Source organism: Meles meles, chromosome 16, assembly GCF_922984935.1.
Source record: "Meles meles chromosome 16, mMelMel3.1 paternal haplotype, whole genome shotgun sequence".
NCBI classification, from domain to species: Eukaryota; Metazoa; Chordata; class Mammalia; order Carnivora; family Mustelidae; genus Meles; species Meles meles.
Window position 1 is genome coordinate 65,579,586 of NC_060081.1, and position 15,694 is coordinate 65,595,279.

At 41.6% G+C, this 15,694-nt stretch overlaps 1 protein-coding gene across 13 annotated transcripts in view; it reads right to left on the minus strand.

Annotated features, from left to right (window-relative positions):
• Positions 1-15,694, minus strand: part of PTPRT (protein tyrosine phosphatase receptor type T) — a 1,093,025-nt gene that overhangs the window by 400,585 nt on the left and 676,746 nt on the right. For all 13 annotated transcript variants that reach the window (XM_045981319.1, XM_045981314.1, XM_045981318.1 and 10 more), the window contains exon 9: positions 5,499-5,608. In XM_045981319.1, coding sequence (XP_045837275.1) covers positions 5,499-5,608 — 110 coding nt within the window. The remainder of the gene's footprint in view (positions 1-5,498; positions 5,609-15,694) is intronic.

Sequence of the window (15,694 nt, forward strand, 5' to 3'; positions counted from 1 at the left end):
TAAACAACGGGCTGGATTGTTTCCTCTGTGACCCCATTCTGGCTGCAAGTGCCCGTCTATAGTTGCGAGGGTCTGTTTTGGGTGAGTTGTGTTGTTTGTGAGAGCTGAGTCAGAGTGGGAGAGGCCACGCCAACCTTCCCATGCAGGCCCCGGACAGGGGAACCCTGCTATCTCGTTCAAACCCAAGCAGGGCTCTGGAAGAGTCTAGGGGAATGGCTTGATGTCCACATCCCTGGTGAAGCCACTCAGCCCTCAGGTCCCATGTGAGCAGGGATATTTCTCCGTTCATTCAGTGGCTACACGGAAGGATCCTTCCTTCAAGGCCCGCAGTGTTTTCATTAAGCAGAGCTTCCTGGGTCCGAGCGCTCAACTTATAAGCTGTCTTAGGCGGTATTTCTCATATTTGCATGTGGACACGTGTCATCGGGAGATCTTGTTAAAATACAGACTGATTCCATGGGTCTGGGCTGGAGCCCGAGATTCTGCATGTCTGATGTGGATCTGCTGGTTTGTGGCAACGAGGCCTCCGACATTACCCAACTCTGAGCACTATGTGTCACTCTGTTAGGAAACTGATCACAGAGGTGCATTCTGTATGTTGCACTAAAGTACAAATCCCCAAAGATCTGAGGCCATGGTCTAATTCATCCTAATGCCTCCTGTCACAGTGAAGGTGAGGCTGGCTTCCGTGGGTTCTAAGGAGCACTCTGAGCTCTCACTTCAGTGTGCAGGGAGAGAGGTCGTAACTGCTCGAGGAATTAGACTGTTTCACAGCCCCAGAGGGGCATAGGCTGAGGGCTAGACTCCCGTTCCTTAGGGAAGGGAGGTCCATGGTCTCATGGTCCATGGCTCCAGGGAGCACATCTAGATAAGAACTCCTGACTGAAAGAAAGGCATCAAAGACCAGGTTAGCAGCAGGCAGGAGGCAGATGTGACAAAGTTTTCACGTCTTCCGTCTGAGTACAAGATCTTCCCATAAGGAGCTGAGCCCTCCTTGCAGTATCATAGGAGATGGAAATGTCCTTGCCTCTGGCACCTTTTCCAGATGTCTCCAAGATGCCTGTGTACCCACAGCCCATTAGCCACACAAAAGCCAGGTGATCTTTTAAAGAATATAAATCTGATTCTTTCATTCCTCTACTTAAAATTCTCCCAGGGCTTTCTATGTTTCTCAGGATAAAGCACAAACACTAGAATTCCTGCACAACCTGACCCTGCCCACACATTTCCCACGTGATCTCATCATCATCCTCCATGGCTGCTGAAGCTACAGTCATCCTGACCTTCTTCCCGTTTGTTAAACTTGTCAAAGTCATTCCTACCCCAGGGCCTTTGCCCTAACTGTTATTCTTCAAGTGGCGTCACTGCTTTTGTGTTCAAAGACTCTGGCTACAGGCCAAGTTTCAATAACAGAGCAACTCCAAAATGAGGTATTAACCTGTGCTTTTATGGATATGACATGGATTTATTTTTCTCTTGATTCTTACTCAGTTGAGGCCTGGAATGATCTGACACCATCATATTACAAAGAGGGGATGTAGGCCCAGAGAGAGAATGAGACATAACCAAAGCCACTCAGATTTGGCAGAACTGTCTAAGGATGGACACAGAAGTTATGACTTAGACTCATGGGGAAGGAAATTGAATTTTTAAAATTTACTTGAACCTACTTACTGAATAATATATACAATATTTACATAGTCACAAACCTCCTTCATTACATCCACTGCCCTTCTTCTTGGCTTTTCACTTTGCCAAGTCCAAGATTATATATAGGACGGTACAGAGAATCCTAGATTGATTTCTCTTCTATTTGTGTTAGCCTATTTTTCTTTGTCACAAAATATACTGTTTGAGACCAGAAGAGGGTGATTTGTAATTTATGGGTTCCTCTCTAGAAATTACAACCAGAACCTAATTTTAAAAATCAAATTGGTTTCATCTAATTAAATTTGGAAATTGCCTCATAAACACATACTCTGTTATAAATGTCTTTAAAAGCAAGGTCTCCTGCTTGTGAGCTGGGGCAGGAATGGGTTGAACCCAGCGTGGAAGGGACTCCCTGTTCTCTACTCAGGAGGATATAGTCTCATATCAATTGCTGAAATTTTTTTAAAGATTTTATTTATTTATTTGACAGACAGAGCACAAGTAGGCAGAGAGGCAGGCAGAGAGAGAGAGAAGCAGGCTCCCGGCTGAGCAGAGAGCCTGATGCGGGGCTCGAGCCCAGGACCCTGAGATCTTGACCTGAGCCCAAGGCAGAGTCTTTAACCCACTGAGTCACCCAAGTGCCCCAATTGCTGAAATTTGCTAAGCAGTGGTGTGGTCTAGAGCACTACTGAGCTAACGTTCATGCCCATCTGAACCACCCAGGAATCTCATTCACATGGAGACTCTGATTTAGAAGGTCTGGTGGGGCCTGAGATGCTATATTTCTAACCAGGTAATGCTGCCAGTCCATGGACCACACTGAGTAGGTGGTAAGGCATCCACATTTGAATTCAGGACCCACAAATTTGCCACCTCAGCTCTATGACCTTGGTCTCCACACTTGACCTCTCCGACATTCAACTTCCTGATCATTATGTGTGAGAGCTAATGTTTACTGATGCTATTTTTTAAATGCCAAACACAGCATTAAACATAGATATTTATAGATCAATGTAAATGAGAGGCTACTTGATGTGCCCATGGTTACACAGCATGCAAGAAACAGAGCTAAGGTGCAGAACTAGGTTGCTGGACTTCAAAAGCCAGCATTCTTACTTTCTGAGGCCCCACTAACTTGTGAAGCACATGGTCACAGCCATGCTTTTTTTTAATATATATATATTTTATTTATTTATTTGACAGATCACAAGTAGACAGAGAGGCAGGCAGAGAGAAAGAGAGGGAAGCAGGCTCCCCGCTGAGCAGAGAGCCCGATGCGGGGCTCGATCCCAGGACCCTGGGATCATGACCTGAGCCGAAGGCAGAGGCTTTAACCCACTGAGCCACCCAGGCGCCCTGCCATGTTTATGCTCAAAATACAATGACCTCCACCCATGACCTCTTTGGCTCCCTTCACGACAACATCCAAGAAGCGTAGCATATTCCCAAAAGGTGACCTCCAGAGCTCACAAACAAGTCAAACAGCTACAGCCTTCCATCTCTGGCTCTCTATAATCACAGCCCAGAGAGCAGCCAAAAAGCTACCTGAAGGCGTCCTGCCAGAGCTTTGTCCAGGACAATCCATCACAGAAATGCCAGCAAACCCTGCCACTGGTCTTAGAAACGACACAAGATTCAGGGCTCGCATGCAAGTGAGAAGAAGGGTGCCCTGTGCCAATCTATGCCCGCCTTGGTGCCCAGAGCTTCAGAGAGTGTGCTGTACAATGAGTCCTCAACTTTGAGGAACTATTGCTCCAACAGGGTGTTCCACTCACGGCTGGGATTACTCTCTTGCTCTCTCTCCATCTATGCCTCTCTGCTTCTCTAGAACAGCATGAGCTGCTTTCCCAACCCAGTGCAGTGTACATCCCATCAGAGGAAGAAGTATGCTGCTCCCAAGGAAGAAGTCGGTCTGTGCAGGGATAGGACTCTTCCTTCCACATGACCGAGCCCAGTGGTTTCCAAGTGCAGTTAGGCACAAGGACTAGGGCCTTTTCAGGACAAAGTTGTCCTCAATTCAAGGCAGAAAGAGAGAAAATAAGGAGACTCATGAGTTATTCATAAAGCTAAATTTATGCAATTTGAAGGACTGCCTTTTATTCTTAAATTATGTCCTTTCTGTATTTTTGAAATGATGTCTTTTATGAAATGATATTAATAAAAAATGGTAAAGAACTGTATGTTGGTCCTCCAAACCTTTTGAAGTGTTACTGGCCTGTGAGTTCCAGAAATCTTGAACATCTGGCACAGAGAGCCATTTATGTAATAGTACCAAGTAACTTAACTCCCAAAGTTCTGGGTCTCTTCCCTCTGCTTCACAAAGAGCTGGTTACCACACACCATGGACGTCTATTTCACTTGTACTGGGTGGGGGGGTGTCACAAAGAACGAGAGGTTGCTTTGAAATGATGGGGCTTTGTTTCAGGTGAGGACTCGCTGTTCTCTGGTGAGGTACTACTGAGCACATTCTGGGCAAAGTCGATATGGCCCCTCTCCTCCTCTAGCAAGTTCCCCAGGAAGGAAGCTTCTCCCAACCGTGTGGCCCAAAAGGAGCCTTAGGCAGCTCTTCTTTAGGGGAATGCTGGATGTGGTGAGCTAAGGCATCTTCCGAAGGTGTTTTCTTTAGCACCATACATGGTGGATGGCCTTCTCCTTTCTCAGAGAGCTGTGGGGTCCTTCCAGGTCTCTCTAGAGAGCTCCTGTGTCCATCAAATTCACCTAAATGTTTCTCCCTCACCACTACTCTTTGACTGTCCTCGCTTACGTGGGGATATTCTTTCCCAGCTCACTCTCAGTGCACCTCAGCACCTCTCATTGCCTTCCCGCATGAGCCCTCGGAGTCTGCAGTGCATTTCAGCCTGGGGGTGCTCGGAACCTTGCCCACCTCAGACCCTCCAGAGGAGCCCGGAAGCAGCCATCATCACTCCCATTTTGCAGAGTAGGAAGCTGGCCAGAGAGGGGAAGAACTGCCAGAGGTCACGTGAGACTGCGGATGCTGGGCACCGTCCCAGCAGCTCTGGCTTCCACGCTCTTCACTCTGCCCCTCTGCACTGCTGAGCTCTCCACCACAGCCCTTGCCACAGTCTCCGGGGTGTCCAGATATGCGGGGGTGGGGGGGGAAGGGAGGAGAGTCAACTCTGACCCCATCTCAGTACCAGCATTCAGCCCAATCCACCTTATTGAAGGTTTGTTGCTTCTGTCTGTTTTGTAGTGGATTTCTACACACTTTGTTCTAAATTGGAAAGTTTTTAGGAAACCACCTGGTGTTGGCTTGATGGGTGCCTTCCTGCCGGAGGGGGTTCTGTTCCACCTCTGATAGGATAAGGCCCTGCCGATGCTGGGAGGGCGCTTTCTGACACCGTCACCCGAGCAGCAATAAAATACGCTGTGGCTGCAGTGATATGAGGGCTCAGGAATCACGTAGCCCCAGGGCAGAGACTGACACTGGGATTCTCCTGGAAGCCCAGAAGCTGGCAGGTGTAGGATGAGTATCAGGGAGCACCGTGGCTTTCCAGACAAACTGAACTGTCCTACTGTTGGCCAGGCAGGGGGCTCCTTGGCTATGCTGGGACAGTCTGCCTCCCCGGGTGCCAACTCCCTTCTCAAGACATCAGTCATCACTGCAGTGTGCGGTGTGTCCAGTTTTCTTTGGCACTGGGGCTATCAAGCAGCTCAGCTGTATGCCCTCGTGTCTCCTTCCCACTACACTGTCAGAAAGCCCTGCCTGAGTTGCGTCTCTCACTCACCTTCAAGCCCTGAATGGTGTTTGCACGCAGGAGGAACGCACCCCACTTCAAACTGACACAAACTGAACAAAGCCAAGGGATACAGCAAAAGGGTCCTCTCACCTCATAGAGTGTGATGACCCCGTTAGTCTCGTTGGGAGGCTTCCACTGGATGTAGATCTTCTCCTCAAAGGGCCCTCCTTGGATGGATTCTAGGGGAACAGCTCCTGGAACTACAGAAGGGAAAAGTTAGGAACCTGATGTCACATTCCATCCCATTTCCCCAGCCCTGTTGACCTAGAATAGCAGTTGGCCAAGCTTTCCTATGAAGAATCAGATAATGAATACTTTGGGCTTTGTGGGCATATAGTCTTTGTCACAATTGCTCAGCTTTGTGTTTATAGCACAAAAATAGCCACAGACAATCCAGAAATAAATGGGTGTGGCTGTGTTCCAATAAGACTTTATTTAAAAAAAAAAAAACAAAAAACACTAGCCTGCTGTTGACCCATGGGCCAGAGTTTGCTAACCCCTCTCCTGGATACTCAGTGGTCTTTTATCTTGCAGACTGAGCAATTCTGACCTTGAATTAAACTGACCAGCACAGGGAGGACGTCAGTAGGCGCCAGCACTCCTGACAGGTGGGATTCTAGAATCAGACTCTTGCCTTAAGATTAGTTGCTGAGGTATGCAAAGTGAGCCTCACTACCATTTTCTTGACCTTGCCAAGTTGTCTTCAACTATAGGCAGGGGTCTCCAACTATTCCTCAGTTTCCTAATTCCTGATTCCAACAGGATCTATGCGTCTTGAAACCTCAGTCCAATTATGAGAAGTCTGTCTCATTCCAAGAAGGCAGCTAGTTTGTCTCACTGCTGAGTCCCCATTGCCTGCCACATAGTAGAAGCTTAATAACCACTTGCTGGTTGGTTGAGTTGGTGAATAAATGACCCATGCCAGCATTGTGCCCTAATGAGCAAATCCTTTCCCGGGCTGTTTCTGCACCCAGGTCAGTTTTCCTGGCTGCATCCTCCTGCTGGATTCCAGCATCATTATGACAGTCTGGAAGATACTGAACCATAAAATAAATGATTCTCCAAATTCCAGTTATAACCCCCTAGGGAATCATGAATACATGTAAATCGTTACTGGATCTATTTATATTTTGGCATTATAAAAGCAGGTACTTTTACTAAGCACTTACTCTTTGATCAGAATTTTACATACATTATTTCATCTAAGCCACAAAACAGCTCTGCCCAGTATGTATTATCTCGTTTGTGCTGATAAGGGAACTGAGGCTAAGAGAATTAAATAACTTGCTCAAGGTCATCCGGCTGTTAAGTTGTAAAGAGGGAACTGAACACCTGTCTGTGAGCTTCAAAGCATATACTCTTAATCATCACGCTATGCCTCTCTCGATATAGCCTTGGCCATATGTTGCAATCAGTTCCCTATTGTTAAATTAAAATATATTTAGTTTTTCTCATTATGGACATGATACACAGAATTTGTTGAATATTAAGAATATACAGATAGGGTAAAAAAAGAAAAGAACAAAATCACTCACAATCCCCATAACTGGAGATATTTTTCCAGTATTTTTATGCCTATGCATATACATATTTTGAAAAATTAAACTCCTACAGCGCAGAGTGTATTGTGACCTTCTTTTATCACTGAACGAAACACAGATTTTTAAAAAAATCCTTAAATGTTCTTTGGGGCCATGCATTTTAATGCCCCATTATAGTCACCATTATTATTGGGCATTAAAATTTGTTTGAATTTTTTATGATTATAAGTAACACTGCAATGAGAATTCTTTTAAATAAGTATTTTCATGAAACTCTGCTGATCTCCCTAAGAGAAATTCTTGGAAATTAATTTATTGGGCCAAAGTAGATGAACTATTTTATTTTTAAGGCTTTTGACATGTCTCGTCAGATTGCCTTCCACAGAGTTTGTACCATTCTGAGCTCCCCAAAAGAAGAACATGACTATTCCAAATCCTTGCCAACACTGACTATTTAAAAAATTAAGTGTATGTGTGTGTATCCTTTTTTGAAAACTGGAGAGTGCAGGTTTTTTTTTTTTTTCCAGTTTAATTGGCCATTTGCATTGATTCTTTTATGAACATGCTCTTTATACCCTGTTCTCATTTTCCTCTATGGTTCATTTTTGTCCATCGTTGTCTTATGGGTTTGTAATTATAATCTGTTTTTAAAGATATAAGATTTTTTTGCATAGATTACAAATAGTTTTGTCAGTTTTTCACTTGCTTCTTGACTCTTTAAGGTATCTAGAAGCTTCTAAGTTGTCAGATCTCTAATTGCTTTCCCTTATCTATTCATCCTTGTCACAAACATCAGGACTTTGAGGTAAGCACACAAAGTATTGGGAGAATTATAACAAGCAGAGAAAATCTAGTCTGGTAAGTCAGGATGCTAAGTGGAAGATAAAAGACAATGGATTAGTAAAAGTTTCTAGGGCGAGGGGCGCCTGGGTGGCTCAGTGGCTCAGGTCATGATCTCAGGGTCCTGGGATCGAGCCCCGCATTGGGCTCTCTGCTCTGAAGGGAGCCTGCTTCCTCCTCTCTCTCTCTGCCTGTCTCTCTGCCTACTTGTGATCTCTCTCTCTGTCAAATAAATAAATAAAATCTTAAAAAAAAAAAAGTTTCTAGGGCGAAAGTGTGGGGGGTAGGTGTTGGAATGTGGTGAGTCACTTTGTGAGGACAACAGTGGAAGAAGCAAGGCCATCCTGGAAAGAGAGGATGGTAATTCATCAACGGGGTGACGATGGTACAGAAAAGCAGCAGATGGTGCAGGAGATTTGCAGCTGCTTAGCGAATGTGATTTGGTGGTGATGGATAAGGGTGAAACAGGGAAGCGCTGTGTCAAGAAAAAAGCCAGCTTGTCTGTTTTAGACACCTGGAGTGGTCAGAGTGCTGTTCATAGAAAGGGAGCCTTAGAGGAGGGCTAGTTTTGGAAAGGAAGCTGGTGGGTTTTGTGATGCTTTGTTTGAGGTGTGTGTAGAACACCTAAAAGGCAACATTAAGTAGCAGTTGGACAGATGAGATTGGATGACTGCTTAGAGGGGAACCAAAAAGCAGGTCCAGGACTAAGCCAAGAGGAACTACAATCTTAACAATCAAAAGGAAACAAATAAACAGAAACCGAGAAGCCATGATTCAGAGAGGAACCTCTGAACCAGGAATGAGGGCTGTCATGGAAGTAGTTGAAGGGGGACTGGTTCACAGTGATGGATGGACTGGATAGTCATGGAAACTGTGAGCTTCAATTTGCCCACTGAATGTACTGTCTTCAAGGTTACCTGTGAATTACATGAGAATAACTGAAGGGAAAAGCTGTCCTCATAGCCCTCCTACTGTGGATAGAGGAGAGAGTCAAAGGTGAGGGACTGTGCCCACACAAGTCAGCGATTTGGGCCACGAGGGATAGGGATGCAAGAAGAGCAGGGATGGACTATGGGCCGCATCGGTGGCCCCTATGCTCCATGGGCTGGAGAGGTTATGGTGGAATGGCAGGCAATCAGGAAAAATCCAAAAGTGAAGTAAAAGGTAGAAAAGTGGAAAAGAGACAGGAAATGGCTGGAATGGTCCTGTCCTGAAAAGACAGGAATGGCAGTGGGTGGAGAGAAAGCACCTTCCCTCTTGCAAGAGAAGACAAGAAAATGTGCAGCTGCTTTGGAGAGGACACAGTTGAGGTGTCCTTTGGGCTCCATCTTCTTGAGAAGCGAGGGTGAAACCATCTACCAATGGTCAGGAAATTCGAGAAGGTTTAAGAGGTGCAAAATGAGCTGGACGGAGAAATGTGGAGGCCAGTCTTCATAAAGGTCTATCCAGGGGAGGCTGTGAGTGTGACGATCAAGCTGCGACCTGTTCTCCAATTCCAGTTTGGAGGACATTCTCTTTCTCACCCCAGGTCAGAAGAAGGGTCATCTCTATGTTCTTCTATGGGATTTATCCCCACCTTCCTTTTAAACCTAACTCATTAATCCATCTGGAATGTATTTTATATACTGCACAAAGTAGAAATCTAAGTACAGTTCTTTACAGTTTTCTTAGGACAATTACTTGACCAGTCAGAACTTTCCCCAGCGACTTAAAATGCCATTTTACTAGCATGTTCGATGATTTTATAGGCTGACATGTGTTGTGTGGCTCCCTGTTCTATCTCACTGAGCCCCAGCCTCTTATTCTGACAGTATCTTTCTGCTGTGTTCATGTAACACGTTTGAACAGTTGACAGAAAAAAGCTCTTTTCTTTTATTATTCTTTTGTGAAGTTTCCTGGGCTCTCGTTATCCATTTGTTTTTCCAGAAGAGCTTTGGAAAAATTTTTACAAAACTTCAAAAATGTTCCAGTCGAACTTTTGTTCCAGTTGTATTCTTTACTTCTCTGAGGGGCAAATGACGTCTTTTTGTCATGGGTCCTCCCACCAGTAATGCTGCCTAAATCTTCACCTGTTAATGTTCCTTTTTTGTCCCTCCCTTAAAAATCTGTTTTTAAAATTTCTTACAAATTGTATTCCTAGGACTTTATTGCTTTTGTTCATATTACTTTCGACTCTATTACAAAGCTTCTCTTGTGAAATCTGTCATAAGACAAAAATACATGAAATAAATGGCATATAGTTCATAAAATAATTATGAAGTGAACACACATGTGCCCACTACTCCCTCTAAGAAATAAAATATCACTGTTTCACTGAAGCACCCTGTGTGTCCGATACTGCTGACTTCTCTCTCCCCCATCCAAAAACAAAAACACTCAATCATGTAACTAACCTGAATTTTATGTAAATCATTCTCTTTATTTGGAGTTATAAATATATACATGATCCTAAGACATCATTTTGTTTCTTCTGGCTTTCTTATGCGTACATACATTCTTATACATACATACATACAAATCATTATATGATTTACATTTGTCACTCAACATTGTTTGAGATTTAACTGTATTGATGCATGTAGTTTATTTGATTCATTTTATGAATATAGTCTTATTTTTCATTCAGTAGATGGTGAGATGTGTTGTAGATGGATGATAGGATGACTTCTCAGAAGAGCTAACTTAGAACACAGCGCCTATGAATATTTTTGGACATTCAGTTGAATATTTATAGATTTCATTTAGGTGTACCTGGGAATAGGATAGGTAGACTAAGGGTATAAACGTCTTCAGCTTTACTGAATAAAGTCAAATTGTTTTCCAAAGTGGGGGTAACAATTTATACTCCCTGAATATCCTCAAAGTTCCCACTTCTCTAAATCCTTACAAACACTTAGTATTGCCAGATTTTAAAATTCTAGACCATCTAGTGAGCATGAACTCCCACTTCATTGAGGTGTTATTTGGTTTTAATGATTTGCTTTTAGCTTTATTTACTAAAGAGGTTTACTAAATAAACATCTTTGTTTATTGAACATTACTATCCTTTTCTTATTTATTTGTAGGTGTTCTTTGTATATTCTTGTTACTGATCATTTTATTGGCTATGTGTGCTATAAAAATCTTCCCTCACTTTGTGTGTTTTCCTTTTCTTTTTATGCTACCTTTGGATAAAGATTAATTATTTATTTCAATGTAGTCAAATTTATCAGATCTTTTCTAGAGAAGGAAAGAGAAAGACTTAGTAACTTGATTTCAGTAATCATTTCACAATGTATATGTATGTTAAATCATGCTGTTATACATCTTAAATATATACAATTTTATTTATCAAGTATACCTTAATAAAGCTGGAAAAAAACCAAACAGACTCAGTAGCAGATGGTATTGGTGCCCTGCCCATACACTAGTTCTTACTGCAAAACATCTGTTACTCTACCTGAAGGCTGTGAAAGCAAACTTGGTTTCTATGCAAGGCAAGCACAAAGTCTCAGAGAGTTAATGCCCCTAAAACATCCTTCAAGCAATGAATGACAAGAAGTTAATGGATGAGTATCCTAGACTCCTCACTTTTTTGGTTGGGTTAACTACATGACATATTCTATGTATACTTTTCATACCTTTTATTGGAGGTATACTACCTCCAATAAAAGTGACTATTATATTGTTGTTGTGGTGGTGGTTGTTTCCAGCCCAATGAGAACCATTATTATCATAAAATACAAAACTAAAAAGAGGAAAGCAAAATTAAAAAGTAAAGGTGAAATTTAAAAACACAGAAAAATGCAAACTCCTCCTTTTAAAATACTTAATCTCTGTTTCTATAATTATCTTGTCATGGAGCAGGAAGATTTCATAAGTCACTGCTGGTCGCTGGATCACACTTGGAGTGGCATGATTCTAAACCACAGTTATTGACAAGGTAAAATTCTTGATAACACACTTATATTGGCTTCCTTCCATACATTACCACTCTTCATTACCAGACCACTTCCTAATTCAACTACTTATATTTGAATCATTATCCCAGGGTTAAATAAACCTAAGCAAAAATAATAAACTCCAACAAAAAAATATTACTTAAATACTTTCTCTTAGGTCATAAGAATATTTTCTTAAATTATCTTCAAATAATTTTAAAATTATGGCTTTTGTAAAATGTCTTTGACTCATTTGTAATTGTGTTTTCATGTATGGTGTGAGGCAGGGATCCAATTTCAATTCTTTTCCCTATCCTACCGCCACTTAACGAAAAAGAGAAATTTATTTACTCAACTGATCTCCATGCTACCTTTGCCTTCCATCACATTTCCACATACATATGGGTCTATTTCTAGGTTCTGTTTTGTTCACTTGTTCTATTAGACAATCCCACTATTAATACCACCTCTTCCTAAGAAGCAAAGATTTATGAGTCTTGATATGTGGTGGAGCAAGGCCTGTAACTTTGTACTTCAGGTTCAGAACTCTCTTGGCTATTCTTTCTTTTTTAAGATTTTATTTATTTATTTCTCAGAGAGAGAGACTGAGCATAAGCATGGGGAACAGCAGGCAGAGGGAGAAGCAGGATCCCCACTGAGCAGGGAGCTGGAGGTGGGGCTTAAACCCAGGACCCCAAGATCATGACCTGATCTGAAGGCAGACATTTAACCAACTGAGCCACCCAGGTGCCCCTCTCTTAGCTATTCTTGCCTTTTCTCTGGCGTATACATTTTAGAATGACCTTGTACATTTTTTTAATGTCTTGTTTCTGTATTTGCATGGCATGAATTATAGATCAAATGGGAATAATTTACATCTTTCTATATCGTGTGTTGATAATATTGAGTTTTCCCACCCATAAACATAGCATATCTCTCATTTAGGCTTTTTTAAAATCTCATTCAGTTCTTTATGCAACACTTATATATACTCTACATCTTGAAATCTTACATTAGGTTCATTCCTAAATACCCTATATTTTTATTGCTATTGTAAATAGTATCTTTAAAAACATACCACATACTTATTGGGTGATTAGAAATGCAATTGGCTTTTAAATGCCAACTTTTGTCAAGCATGTTACATTCTCTTCCTAATTCTAATAATTTGTGTACAAATTTCTTTGGGTTATCTATGTAAATAGCCATAGCATCACAGTTGACAATAGTTTTGTTCTTTCCAATCTTTTAACTCTATTTAATTTTCCTGTCTTCAACCGGAGCCATCAATATGATATTTAGTGGAGATAATGGTAAGTATCTGTGTGCTTTCCGATGTTAAAGAAAATGATTTTATTATTTCATCCTCAACTATGATGTTTGTAGGATTCTTAGTGTCCCTTTATCAGGATAAAAAGGTCCTTTTTATTCCTGGTATACAAGGATATTTTCTTTTTAAATCATGCTGAGCTTTAACTGATGCCTTTTTGTGCCTATTATAGTAATGATACATTTTTGTCCCTCTCTGAGTTAATGTAGTGAATTACATTAATGGATCTACTAATGTTGAATCAATATTGATTTTCTAAAATAAATTAATATTTTCCTAGTGTATACAGCAATGGATTGTCTGCTAATATTTTGTTTGGGGTATATGCATTTAATTTTTCTTTTTCTTATAATAAGCTTGTCTGGTTTTGATATTGAGATCACATTAAAGTCATAAAATGAAGAGTCAAGTGTTACTTCTTTTTTTGTTCTTTGAAGGTACATATGTAAAACTGGAGATACCACTGCCTTGAGTGTCTGATTGTACTTGTAAGACCATTCCAAACTGGTGTTTTCTTTGCTGGAAAGGTTTATTAAACTGCTGATTCTATTTCTCCATTTGCTATGAAATTATATAAGTTTTGTGGGTAGGGGGGTGAGTGAAGTTTTGGTTTATAGTTTGCCAATAATTTTTCCATGTCCCATAAGTGGTAAAATTTACCAGTATAAAAGGGTATTTAGTATCTTCATTTTATCCTTTTGTGAAATAAACACCACACAAGCATATAAAACAAATATTCGTCTCATTAACTTATGAATAATCAATTTTATGACCTCAAAAGATAACCTTAACTTCATAATAATAACGAATCTTGCTTTTCATTATAATTTTTATTTCCTAAATACATTCCTAAGCTAAATTCCTAAATACATACATCCCTAAGCTCTATAGGGTTTATTATTAAATAAAAATCCTAATATAGTAAATAGTGCTAAACTCTTACAAAGATCAGTCTGGGAGAACTAGCCTCTTTACATTATTGACTTCCACTCTATGTACACATTCTACTCCAGCATTTATTTATATATTCTGGTGAGAATGTGGATTAGTGTTTTATTCTGTTTTTAAATCTTGCTTCTTGCTATAATGCTCAGGGGACATTTGCTTTGCATTATCAGATTAGTCCCTTTAATAAAAATGAAAGCATATTTTCATCTGTCCAATAATCTTTCCTTATGCAGCCTTACAAAAGGTAGAAAGAGATGGTTTACTTTGGTGGGTCAAGATGTGTGTTGCTAGTGATTATCGGAGTCCCTGTTTCAAATATTTCTAACCCAGAGGGAAAGGGAAGAATTTAGATATACCCATCTATTACTTGGCCACATAAGAGGTCTATGTGCTTGAGGGTGGGGTGGAGAAGGTTTGAGAAGGAAAATAACCAGTTGGCAGAATGCTCCTTGTCAGAGAGACAACAGTTTTGATATCTTTAAGGCAGTCTTAAGTCGTCTGGAACACTGCCCCTATTTGTAACTGGAGTATCTCTTCCCAAAGCTAGCCTTTCATTAAATCCTTTTCTTTTACCATATGCAGGCTTGGAGAGAGAGAGCTCTCCTTCTCTACACTGTGGACTGATACATAAAGACGGTGTCTCCTGCTCTCCAAACCCTCACTCCATCCACTCTGAGCTCCATAGCTCACCCCTGCCTTCAGCCCTGGTCAGTCAAAGTTTGAGGGTCTCAATGCAGTTGGGCTTGGAAGCCTTTCCTCTTGGGCCCTGGGGTAGGAAGGGGTCTCTTTCAGTGAAGTTACTGCAAAGACATCTTTGTAGGTCCCCCTTCCTCAACACGGCATTGCATCCCTTCCTTCCGGCCAGGGGATGGCATTTTCTTCCAGTTCCCAGGGCAGGTTTAGTGGTGTTCTTCTCTCATTTCTTTGGGAAGGTAGTTTAAGAACCAGATCGCCACCTTGAATGGAAACTTGCACTTTTGCCCTGTGGCCTCAAAAGGCAGCACTGCATGATGACTAAGATCACAGGCTAAGCCAGACTGCCTGTGTTTGTGTCCTGTTCTTGGCATCTCTTGTTGTATAACCCTGGAGCAAGTTGCTTAACCTCTTTGTGCCTCCGTTTCCTTTAAAGTGGGGGATAAAAACAGTCCCTACTTGATACGTCTTGTGGTGATTCAATATATCAGCGTGTGTGGAGGGCTGAGTAAAGAGCCTGGCGCAAAGGTGGTGTTACTCTGTGTTTGCTCCTCCCCCGGTCCCATCACATTCTCTGGGAACTGCTCTAGTGTATCCTGGAGAGCACCAATTTGCTTTTCGGCAGAATCAAGATTATTCCTCTTTTCCTTGGTGTTCCTGCCCCTGTTCTTTCTGAATGGTGTTATACTGCTCATCATAGAAGCCATATGAGCCACCCAGAGCTCACTGAGTGTATTAAATAGCTTTCTCCAAGCATCTTCTGATTTCTATGGTAAATAATTTTAAAATCTACTTTGTCTCTGAGGACTCGAGAGTCATTCATTCAATAAGTTATTTACTGCATGCTTATTCTCTACCTGGCACTATTCTGGGTGCTTGAAACTATGCAGTAAACAAAACAGGAAAAAAAATGGCCTCCTCCATGTGCATTCTAGCTAGAGAAGACAGATACTAAAATGGATACTGAAATACACAGTACATCCAGTGATAAATGCGAATGAGAGACATGAAGCA